The sequence below is a fragment of the Trichogramma pretiosum genome, unplaced genomic scaffold, assembly GCF_000599845.2.
Source record: "Trichogramma pretiosum strain Unisexual culture from Peru unplaced genomic scaffold, Tpre_2.0 scaffold123, whole genome shotgun sequence".
Taxonomy (NCBI): domain Eukaryota; kingdom Metazoa; phylum Arthropoda; class Insecta; order Hymenoptera; family Trichogrammatidae; genus Trichogramma; species Trichogramma pretiosum.
In genome coordinates, this window is record NW_019641684.1 from 9,400 (window position 1) to 21,937 (window position 12,538).

The window sequence follows — 12,538 nt, forward strand, 5'->3', positions numbered from 1 at the left end:
CCCATTTGAAAGTACTTTGTCCAGTTAAATACTTACAAACACTTAAATTAACGTGTATCAGCCTATGAGCCTTCAGCGATGAGCATTGAGGATATCTAAGCTGTTTGCCGAAAGATTCTAAGTGATTGCATGACACGACTAAGTTGTATGTCATTTCATTTTCTTTGATGGATCATTATTCATCAACGCAACCTCAAGCTAAGCATAAGTTCAATTTTGACTACTTCCACATACAATTTAATAAAATATTTTATTCATTAATGATTATTTTTGATAAATTTTAATAAAATATTTTATTAAATTGTATGTGGAAGTAGTCAAAATTGAACTTATGCTTAGCTTGAGGTTGCGTTGATGAATAATGATCCATCAAAGAAAATGAAATGACATACAACTTAGTCGTGTCATGCAATCACTTAGAATCTTTCGGCAAACAGCTTAGATATCCTCAATGCTCATCGCTGAAGGGTCATAGGCTGATACAAGTTAATTTAAGTGTGTGACGGAGCACAAGCCGTCAGTAAGCGAGTCGAGCACTCGCAGAAAATGCGTCGCGCCGAGACTGCCGCACGCGCGTATGTGTGAGTGAGTGCGTGTGTGTCTCCCTTCTCTCGCGCGTTTTCAGGTAGGTGATAAGCAGTGGCCCATCGGACTGATGATGTGAAGCCAGGAGCGTGGCCCAGTATCAACACGTGCGAGAAGGACAGAAAAGAGCCGAGCAGACACCGGGCGAATTCCTTTCGCTACGAGAGAGGCAGATTAGAATACGCTGGCGAGTGAGAAGGCCACACGAAAAGCCGAGTGATAGAAAGACGCAGGAAAACGCGAGCCAGTGCGTGAAGCTGAAATTGCTGAAGTGATTGCGGAAGTTGTCGTTGTGACGCGGGTGAGCAGGTGCCCGTTAGTACCCGTGTGGAATTGGATACACGAGTCAGATAGGAGCCCAGGTGGGCAGGGCGCCTTGGAGCAGACTCGGCCGATCGGGCAGCCAGAATCGCAAGAGTGAGGTGCGCAGAGCCCGAAAGAGGACGGGAAGGCTGAGCGAAGACAACACACGTTGAGGTACGACGAAGCCCGGACGCGGGGAGCAGTAGTAGTTGGGCCAAGAAGACTACACCCAGAGCATCGACGAGAGGTCATCAGGGCAGCAGCGAGGCGCCGAAGAACTTGGGGTAATTGTAAGGTATTTCTAAGCCGTTGGTCGGCGCGGCTGCCGGGCCGCCCGTGCGTGTGTGTGAGCAAGTGTGTTAGTGTAAGTGAGGCCACGCGAGTGTCGTAGCGACGACACTGGGCCGATAGTAACGTGCGAGCAAGTCTCGGCCCTCGTGGGCGATCGGAAAGTGCCCAACGCGTGCGTAAGCGGCTACGGGGCCGTATCGTAAGCCAAAGATTGTAATTCGCGTATTATTTGTTATCGTTTGCCCTCGTGGGCCTTAAATAAAGATAAATCAATTAATCGTAAAGGAACGCGTGTCAATTCATTTCGCTTGACCTATTCGAGAATTTCAGGTATCAGAAGCCTAAGCGAAGGAAGGTGAGTGAACGGGCTCACGGCTCGCCCGTGCTGGTGACGGGCCCAATATCCCCTCTGGGACTCGAGTCAGGTAAAGCGGGCCCCCATTAATAAAGTGCACGGCAGTCGAGCTGAATTACCCACCCGGGGTAGGCTGTCCGTCGCAAGTGTTTGTAAATATTCAACTGGACAAAGTACTTTCAAATGGGGTCTTGAAAAAGGCTCTTATATGCCTGTTTTCTCAAAAATTTTTTTTTCACTTTTTCAGCTTAATACAATAAATAGAAATTAATTACTTAAGCCCCCTTTGAGCCCTTAATCATCGATAACATTACATCGTTACAAAATTTAAAAGTGTGGTTATTACTAGAATCAACACTTTTAAACACTCTAAACTACATTTTTTGCTTCATTTAAAAGTCAAAATCAGTAATTTTAGTCTAGATTTTAGAAGAAGCAACACAATACCTGATCAAGAGGATTTTTATAGTTTTTTATTACATTCATCGGAAGAAAGTATTTTTCAGAAGTCAATGCAAAGTCTAAGTAAAAATTTGAATATAATGTTAATTTAGGAAGTTTTTATTAACTCGGTAATTTGCAAAGATTACACTTATTATAAGGAACCTAAATAGAAAATGCATTGACATTTAAAGTACAATTATATTAAAATCAAATTTTTATTTTTATTTCAAAATATTTTTTGAAATAAATAATACAACTACAAACTTCATATTGATTAATTTTTACATTTTTTATATTCAACTTTTAATTAACCAACAAAATTAAATTTTTTTCAATTCTATGTCTATATAAGCACATAAAGTACGTTGATATATTCATTATTTTATTAACATATAATTAAAAAGCGATAATTTTTTAAAACAATCGATTTTTACAACATAATAATATTAATCTTAACATGATATGTTTTTTCTTTTTTGTGACTTTTTATGATATCATTATTTAACCCTCCCATCACCATTCGTAATTATGCTCATGAAATGGGTTTGTACACTGCTGTTGACCTTCCAATTGTATAACCATGGATGGAACTCTTTTTATGTCCATTTCCATGTTAACAACTTCATTGAATGTCTGCAAAACATAATATATAGTTTTTTTAATGAATGTTTGACAAAATAATCGAAAATTTTATGAATGATCATATAATTCGAAACTCATAAAATAATTCAATCAAGTGGGGCTCATTACAAGAAAATCGAAAGGCTTTGTAGATGGCAGCTATATATATTCTGACTCAAACTATCCTTGACCAATCCTTTGAAATTTTTTTCTGCTCATTGCTTATACAGGGTGCGGCAAAAGTATGGATACACCTGGAAATTTCGCAAAATGAGCGTAGGAAAAAATCAAAAATCCAGTCCGAAGTATTTTTTGACGAGGAATCCAATGGTGACCTTGAATTTGACCTTGAATATAACGTTCAAGCTCCAGCTACCCAAAAATCGATTTTTCAAACGGAAACCCCCATTTTTTATTGCAGATACTTAAGCTTAATATTAGGTTAAATCGGGGTTTTATTTCAAGGGTCAGGAGTCCAAAATTTGCTCTGGCTATTCCCAATTACGATTGCTATACCAAATTTTCAAAAATTGGTATTTTTCACTTCACCCTGTTACACATACAGTGTGCGGTAAAAGTGTGGATACACCTGGAAATTTCGCGGAATAAGCGTAGGAAAAAAATCAAAAACCCAGTCCAACGTATTTTTTGACGAGGAATCCAATGATGACCTTGAATTTGACCTTGAACGTAACGTTCAAGCTCCAGCGACCCAAAAATCGGTTTTTCAAATTTTTTTACTTTTAAAAAGATTCTATTTTTAAATTCCCAAAGTAGATACCTCAAACTATTTTTCACAAAAAGCTAAAAAAGAAGTTGTGGGTAAATACAATTTTTTGAGGGATAAAATGGTGTTCAAAAGATGATATTTAAAAATGGGTATATAAATCTAAATCGCAGACGTTGACAAATGATTTTTTCTTCTGCAACCTGAACGTTAAAGCCCGCCTTTTTATCTGTTTTCGTTTTTCTTAATTCAAAATCGAACTTTGAGCCAAATAAATTAATCATACCGTTTGTAAGATACATAAATAATCAGTTTTGATTGTTGTAATTACTCAGTAAGCTCTCGTATTACTGATGTAACGACGATTTTTGAACATCTTTTTGATACTTTGTCATTAAGAACACTTTGAAGATACAGAATCTTATTTTAATCGAAAAATAAAGAAATAAACGTCCTAAGCTAAAATTTCAGTAGTTTTTTGAGCAATTCTTAAAAAAAATGCATTTTTAGTGGTACAATTACGACAACACTTATTTTCACTTGACGCGGTTAACGACGATTGGGAATGTTTGTGGCAGGTCCCACAATGAAAGACCTTTTAGGGCAACACGCTGTAAAGTGCTGACTTCTGACCACTAAACCGTATGATGACACACAGAACCTAAAAATTACTTTCACGCGTTGAAATCTGTTAGGGCTGTATGCCTCAACAAGATAAGTCGATAGAATCGATCGAGAGCCAAACACGATCATCAAATCGCGCTACGCTAATTTATAATTTGCCGTCTCTTGTGAACTAAAAGTCCGATCTACATAAAAATTTTCTACAGTGTTCTTGAAAGTGCTTACAAAATAATAGTATATTTATAAAAATTATTAACATTTATTAGACAACAGAAAAAAATTATTAAAAATTAGACGTTTTAATTAATGTTCAAATTTGTTCCATTCAATAGAGGAAAGTCTGTTATGAATTTTCAAAAATACAAATTTTTATACCGTGACATTATTCAAAAAGGTCTTAGAAAGGTGTGTGTAAATTTTTTAATAGATCCGTGTATTTAAACGAATTTAACAAAAGAGAAACGAAGGCCGCTTGACATTTGGATTGAGTACATAAAATTACTTGCTTACATGCAACTCAATGGCTTTGCCATTAACTTTTGTTTAAAAAAACGGATTGATTTAAATATTTTCACACACCTTCTTATAGTACTTTACGATACAAGTCCCAGAAGTAACACTTTTTGGCATGAGTATCGTACTAGTACTTTACGATACAAGTGCCATAAGTAACACTTTCTGCCCGGTGTAATTTAGGACCCGAGCGTAGCGAGGGTCCTAATAGCTGGGTCGAAAAGTGTCCCCATGGCACGAGTATCGTACAACATTTTATAGCATTGCGTGGCATAAGTTCACATTTATGACACGCTTTTCTGTGGCATAAGTTCACATTTATGACACGCTTTTCTGTGGCATAAGTTCACATTTATGACACGCTTTTCTGTGGCATAAGTCGCCGATTCTGGCACCGCTGTGTTCGCATCACACTCGCATACGCTTGTGCTCTAAACCTCACTTTGCGGTACCAGAAAGTGTGACTCATGGCTCGGAAAAGGGGGCATAAAAGATGAGTTCAGCAATTGTGCTGCACAGTACTACCTGAGCGCATTTCAGGTCAGAGATAATTAAATATTATGTCAATAGATTAAGGGCTCAAAGGGGTCTTAAAATTGAAAAAATTTTCAAGTAGAATTTTTTGTCACCTTTCCATTAAATTTTTTAAAACCTCAACATTTTGACCATCCACTGAGATACAGCTGTTTCCGTGAGTTTTTTTCGTATACTTTACGTTTTAAATGTTTTCTTATTTTGCGTTTTCTGGCATTTTACGTTTTTACAAATTGCCGATTGAGTTACAACAACAGGATCGCGCACACTTCTTCAAAACATGAATGGTTACGGTTGCACCTCGGGTGAGGTGATCGAACTCATAGGTCACTTTCAATCAGTAGATTCATGATGGAGGTCACAAAATAAAGCGTAAACTGAAAAAAAAATTGTGCTTAAGTGTTTTTACTGGGTGACTTAAGGGTCGGATCGGCTCGCCCGAGGTTGCGACCGTGAATATTGATATTCTGAAGAAGTAGTAGAATTATTCTCAGTGTATGATGAGAAAGTTGGTTCTGTGTGAGGAGGTCGACAGGGACACCTAGGGTAGGCTTTACGAACCGTGATGTTGTGACTAACGGGCCTGAGAGCGAAACCACCTTGCTTCCCGTCATTGGTGTGACGTGCGATAACCGCCCTCTTTCCGGCGGTAACCGATGAGCCCATCCCACCACCAGTAGTCCTGGACGGAGAAATAACACCTACAGTCTCCCGTGCAGAAAAATCAAGGAGCACACAGCACTGAAGATCGCTATCGCTACTCACGTGGACATCTTTCTTCGGGTGTTCACGGCGTGCATGAGGAGCGGCGTTTTCCCGAGGTGCTGGAAGCGACAGAGGCTCGTCTTGTTGCTGCAGTCGCGAAACCGCTCGACGAGCTGAGATCATTTCGGCCAATCTGCATTCTGGACGCGGTGGGCAAGATACTGGAGAAGATCATCTGTGATCGCCTGCAGGTCTTCACGAAGAGCCCGTTCGGCCTCTCGGATAGACAGTTTGGCTTTCGGATATACATGACGTATGACACAATCCTGCTCCTCAACTTACAGCTCAGTGCAAACATCGTAGGCTTTGCGGTCGACATCGCACTGGTTGCGGTGGCTTAATGCCTATAGCAGATCGAAAATCACCTGAACGCTGCTGTTGTACAGATTCGGGAGGCGCTCCTGCAGCTTGGCTTGACCACCGCCGAGCCTGCCTGCGCATCATCAGTGGATGCACGCATCTATCACGACGTCACCTACGTCTTAGCCAGCATACCACCGCTGGCACTACTCGCGGACGAGCGAGCCAGGCTTTACCATCGCTGCCACGAAGATGTGGGTCAAGACGACGAGCGCCAGGAGCCGCTCCGAAGATTGCAGATCCAATGGGACCAGTCAACAAAGGGGAGATGGACGCACTGACTTATCCTGGATATCAAGGGATGGGAGGAGCGGCGACACGATGAGACTACATACTATCTCACGCAGTTATTGATCGGGCACAGCTACTTCAGACATCGTAGCCAGTGCTACGACAACAACGCCAGCACACGGTGCTCGGTTTGCCCCGACGTAATCCTAAACGTGAAGGATGTGTTTTTTTACTGCTCGCGTTTCGAGTGTGAAAGAGAAGAGCTGCAGATAAAACTGAGCAAACGGATCGAGCCGGATAATATCGTCCAGCTCATGTTGGAAGATCAGACACATTGGAAATTAGTCTTCACTTTTACGAAGAGAGTGGTAATAAGACTGAAACAACAGGCAGGTGAACAACAAGACGATGATAAAAATCAAATGAAAAAAAGGCAGTAGAAATGCGACTGGGGTTCACAACAAAGTAATGTTTCCTGTGTCAACTCTCAGTTGATACGTTGACCCCTGGTCCTCTAACGATGTTGTATTTTATTTACGATTTGTAAAATATATATAAAAATCATTATGCAAAATAAAAGACTTGATTATAAATCACCAGTCACAAATTCTGTCTAGTTTACATATGTGTAATCAAAATTTACGAGACACAAAAATTGACAAAAGTCGATTTTGAACCCATCATTGAGCTCCCTCGATGAGGAAGCAATTTTAATTAAAAAAATTGAAAAAACATTAAAATTTTTCTTTTACTATTTATGGTCCTACAAAGTATGATTAACTTTTATATACTTAAAAATCAAATTACCTGGAAACTTTTTTGTATGAATCCATCCAACTCATTTGAAATGTCCATATTTTTGTAACTCAATCCATCTTTACTCAAAAATGGATTGTTTGGATTTGGCAAACCTGAAAATAAAATATCGAATAAGACGCTTAAATTTAAGGCATCATAAATTAGTTATTTATGTATCCTATTATTGTTTACCATTGTTTACCTATCATTTATATTGAGTGACTGAGACTTCTTAAGGGCTAACAGGGAGTTTAATTATTTTTCATTTTTCAATTACAGTACTAGGCTGTAAAAGTAAAAAAAAATTGTTTTTTCAAGAACACACATGATAACCCTCTTCAATGCCCTATTTGAAAGTATTTCGTCCAGTTAGATACTTAGAAACACTTAAGTACAATAATAATGAGTGTATTGACACACAACACAAGCTTTAAACACATCTAAGCTGTTTGCTGTAAGATTCCAAGTATTTGCATGACACGACTAAAATGTATGTAGTTTCATTTTGTTCGATAGCTAATTTTAGTCCAGTGAAACCTTACATGAAATTGCATTTTGTTGGGGAGAGATGAAACCTAGTCTACTTTATGTTTTTGGGTGCGCTGAATTTATTGCCGATGTTATTTTGTACCTAAAACATCAGCGTCAGGGTGAAAATCGAGGGTGAAAGAGTTTTTCGCTGATATCTCGCGAACGAAGCAAGATACAGAAAAACTGTTTGCACCAATCGAGTCCTCGTAAAATTTTACATCGAAATACACTTTTAACTTTTCAAATGTCAGTGCAAAAATGTTTACAATATCAAAAAATTAGTTTACAGCGGTCAGCGGTAGTGGGGGCCGGCGGCGCCGCGCGAGTATATCATCTATATATGTCGCTTCCCCTTCGGCGGCCGCTGTAAACTAATTTTTCAATTGTAAACATTTTTGCACTGACATTTGAAAAGTTAAAAGTGTATTTAGATGTAAAATTTCACGAGGAATCGATTGGTGCAAACAGTTTTTCTGTATCTTGCTTCGTTCGCGAGATATCAGCGAAAAACTCTTTCACCCTCGATTTTCACCCTGACGCTGATGTTTTAGGTACAAAATAACATCGGCAATGAATTCAGCGCACCCAAGAACATAAAGTAGACTAGGTTTCATCTCTCCCCAACAAAATGCAATTTCATGTAAGTTTTCACTGGACTAATTGGCCATGGTCGCAACCAAAAGCTAGACATAAGATGAACTGTAGCTACTTGTTCACATAGCAAAGGGAAATTAATTTATGCAAAATGTTGAAAAATGATAACTAACGTATGCACGAATGAATAATTTCGCGTATTTTTCCTCGTAGCCTAGGTTTCAGGCCAAGAAGAAGATGGGCGGAGCAGACCGAGAACGCAACACCGACGCCAAGACAACAAACCGCACCTCGAGATTCTACAAGCCTAGGCCGAGAAGAAGCACGCAGGCCGCACAAAAGCAGTAGCGGAGTCACGTGACTACTGCGCAATCTACTGCGCCGTAGACAATGCCACGCGAGGCAGATTACCACGAGCCGAGCAAGAGTGTGCACGTGCGGAAAACAAACCAGTGAAAAGTAATTGTTCTTTTTGTTTAACAACGCAGAGTAGTTCGCGGTTGTGCCAGTTCGGTGCAGAGAATTCGCCGACGAGGAAAAAGTCCGCTGGAGTGCGGTCGTCGTGCGAGAAGCACAGTGTGTGTACACCAAAGACGACCACAAGAAAGTGAGGCTAGTTTCTGCCTCGAGAAACGCGGCGCCGATCCGAACGACTCTCTCGCTTTCAGCACTATCTTCTTGTGAGTCTGATGAGACTATTTCACCTTCTGTTGCCATCATGTGAGTATTGTTTTCGCTTCTGGTGCTAATCTCAGGGTTTTGTCCTGAGATCAAGATGTTAGGGCCATCTTGTGAGTGTCGTTCTCGCTTCCGGCTACGCTTTGTGAGTGTGGTACTCGCTGCCTATCGCCATCTTGCGAGTGTGGTTTGTTCACCGTCCGACTCCGTCTTATGAGTTCTGACTTTGGGTCCGTCTGGCGGGCACGCCCTCCGTGGCCCAGGTCTTTTATTTACAGTGGAATCCGAACCACTTCAGGCCCGAGATCGACCCCACTAGGCGAAAAAGTCACAAGAGACAGTTCCGTGTGATGGGGATCGAACCCGAGCCCTAGACGACACTCTCAGATTCAGCAGGCAAGAGGCCTGGGCCCCTTATCAACTGAGCCATCGAGGCGTCATTTGTGTGTGTGTGTGTATTTTTTTTTTTTTTTTTTTGGATGTATAAATATATTTTATTTAGTAAAAAGAGAAAAGAGTAGTTTACATTAAGTAGCAATGTAACATATTGGTGTAGGCTGTACATAGGTTATGTAGATACATCCACATCAATTTCCCTTTGTTCCATCCCCGCGGAAACCGCCGTTAGGAATTACTTCACGGGGGTGGAGGGATTGGCATTACGTGCTTCATGAGGGCTTGGATGGGGTGGCGTCTTTTTCCAGCCGCATCGTCCGGTCATCCTCTTCTGTGCATTTCTTCGTCACTCAGTCTTATTACGACTGAGTGGGCGAAGGAAGCAACCGCGAGCATGAGCCTGGTGGTGTTATCCGGCGTCATGACCTCATAGAGCAAAGCCTGTAGACTCTCTCTTTCTTCGCTGAACCTCGGGCAGTGATGCTCCGCGTTCTCGATGGATGAGGGGAAAACTGTGCATTGCGCGCTTTGATTATGATCGTAGCTTCGGCTATGGTGTTTAAAGAAGCCATGCTAGGTCAAGAGTTGCGTGAGGTGGTATTTTAACTCTCCGTGCCTCCTCTCGATCCACACTCTGATATTTAGGATCAGTCGGTGCGTCCATCGGGCCTTCGTTGACCGGTCCCATGCTTCCTGCCACTTGCTTAGCGTTGCTGAACTTCCTCGTCCTTTGCGTCCTCTCGGCGGCGGCCGTAGAGCCGCGCTCGCTCGTCCGCGAGAAGGGCCAATGGTGGTATGCCGGTAAGGACATATGTCGCTTCAGGCGCCATCATGCACTCCAGCAGAGCCTTGGCTCTCGCATCCGGCGCCCTCTTGTGAGTGTGGTTCTCGCTTCCGACTTCATCATGGGAGTGTTGTGCTCCATCTATTGCCAGCCCTTTGAGTCCTTGCCTCGGGCTCCTACTTATGGTTATCCTATCGCTTCCAGCTCGCACAGTGATCGGGGTTTTTTTACCGCTTCGGAGGCTGATGACTTAGCCCGGGTCTTCTTTTTGAGTGGTACCCGCTCCACCTCGGGCACGGGCTCGACCACACCAGGCGAAAAAACGAACCTCGCAAATTCGCCAAGTGGGGATCGAACCCACGCCCTACGGCACACCTTGTATCAGCAGGCAAGAACTATACCCACTGAGCCAAGGAGGCCGATATGATGTGTGTGTGTGCGAGTGCAAGAGTGGTAGCGTGAGTGAGGCCACGCGAGTGTGGCAGCAGCGACACTGGGTCGATAGTAACGTAAGAGCAAGTCTCGGCCCCCGTGGGCTATCGGAAATTGCCCAACGCGTGCTTAAGTCTCTATGGGACCGTATCGTAAGCTAAAGATTGTAACTCGCGTCACCGTGAGTATTTGCTATAGTTTGGCCTCGTGGGCTTTACATAAAGATAATTCGAGTAATACTAAATAAACACGTGTTAATTCATTCCATCCGACCCATTCGAGAATTTCAGGTATCAGAAGCCCAAGCGACAGAAGGTGAGTGAACGGGCCTATGGCTCACCCGTACTGGTGACGGGCTCAATATCCCCTCTGGGACTCGAGTCAGGTAAAGCGGGCCCCCATAAATATAAGTGGACGGCAGTTGAGCTGAATTACACACCCGGGGTAGGCTGTCCGTCGCAATATGCTACATGGCTTCTCATAAAAGATGTCAAACTTTTAGTGAAGCAATACATCGATTAAGTTTTCATCTACTTTGAAACGATAGATTGTTCTAAATCTGATTAAATAGGAAAATATGATGAATCTACCAAACGTTATCGAAACATCACTAAGTAAACATAAATAAAGTTAAAATCTCTTTGTACAGAAGAATAATTCAAGTTTTTATAAAATAAAAATGGTTTACATTGAAATTAAAAATTGAAACGATCAAAAAAATGTCTAGGAAAAGTGAAGATGTAGGGGTTGATTTTCACAAGATTGTGCTTTTTAAATAAAAATTTGTATGTTAACTTCTCTCTGCTTTGTCTGAATAAATCAACTAATTATTTGAAATAAAGCGTTTGATCCCATTGTGATAACGATAAGCGGTTTTTACTGCAGTCATTTTAACTAATTTATTTTACCTTCTGATTTTCCGGGAACATCCAATGCATGACCTAATGAAGCTTGATATGTAGCTCCATAACTTCCATCCTGATTTGATAATTCATGTAATCTACTTGAACTGAGTGCTCTAGGAATAGCATTACTTGGGACACCATGGGGAGCTAAGTGAGTGACTTCAGCTACTTGATGGGGGTCTTCCGTTTGGGGTAAATTAGCTATGAACCCAGCGTCTTGACGATAAAAATTAATGAAGATAAAAACTGCCAATACCACCATGCATAATAATCCATAAGCCCGAAACGTCGCTGTAGTTCCTGAAATAAAAATGTTACATTACTCTTTCTTTTTAATTGAAATATTTTTAAATATTTTAAGAGATTTATGTTGTACAATAGCATAACAGATTGTTATTATTTTACGAATTTGTTTTACAAATCTTATGCATAAACTTAAGAAGATTGGTACTAAAAGGATTTGTAAATTTTCAAAAGTAAAGGAAGAAAAATAAATGAATAGGCTAGATCAAGATTGCAACGAAAAAAATTCATCTTGAGATTGCGCTTTTTGATAGAAGCTTTAGAAACTCACTCGAAAAAACTTTTAATTCGCCTGAAAAAATAAATAAATTTATAATTTTGATAGGAAATTTTCTCAGTTTTGTCATGGTACAGTGAGACTTTTTTGATCAATTTTATTTTCACAAGAAAAAATCAAAAGTAAACTATTAAGTTCATTTTGTCCATTTTACTTTTTTTGAGATATTTAGCTCTGGATTTTTGATGAAAATTTTTTCATAATAATTGATTGTTTCAAAAATTCCGATATTACCGGCGAAAAGCTGAAAAAAATGATCGAAATTATTGGTTATTTTTTTAGTTGGATTTTAATACTTCCCGCGAGTTAGATATGAAGTCAGTAGCTGTATTTACGAGTTAAATTGATTATTTATCATCTAAATCACAAAAGAAGCAAAAAAATATCTATCTTCAAATTTCATGCGTTTTTCTCGTCTCTAGCAAAAACAAAGTTTCACCTTTTTTGTCGACGAAACTGCATTTTATTTGTAGATTCGACTATCCAC

General features: G+C 40.5%; 1 protein-coding gene across 2 annotated transcripts in view; it reads right to left on the bottom strand.

Moving 5' to 3' along the window:
- Positions 1-2,417: 2,417 nt before the first annotated feature.
- Positions 2,418-12,538, bottom strand: part of LOC106656756 (major facilitator superfamily domain-containing protein 6) — a 38,048-nt gene continuing 27,927 nt past the window's right edge. For both annotated transcript variants that reach the window (XM_014377892.2, XM_014377889.2), the window contains 3 exons: positions 11,475-11,771; positions 7,161-7,264; positions 2,418-2,611 (listed from right to left, as the gene is read on the bottom strand). In XM_014377892.2, the coding sequence (XP_014233378.1) occupies positions 2,492-2,611; positions 7,161-7,264; positions 11,475-11,771 (521 nt within the window). In that variant the 3' untranslated portion in view covers positions 2,418-2,491. The remainder of the gene's footprint in view (positions 2,612-7,160; positions 7,265-11,474; positions 11,772-12,538) is intronic.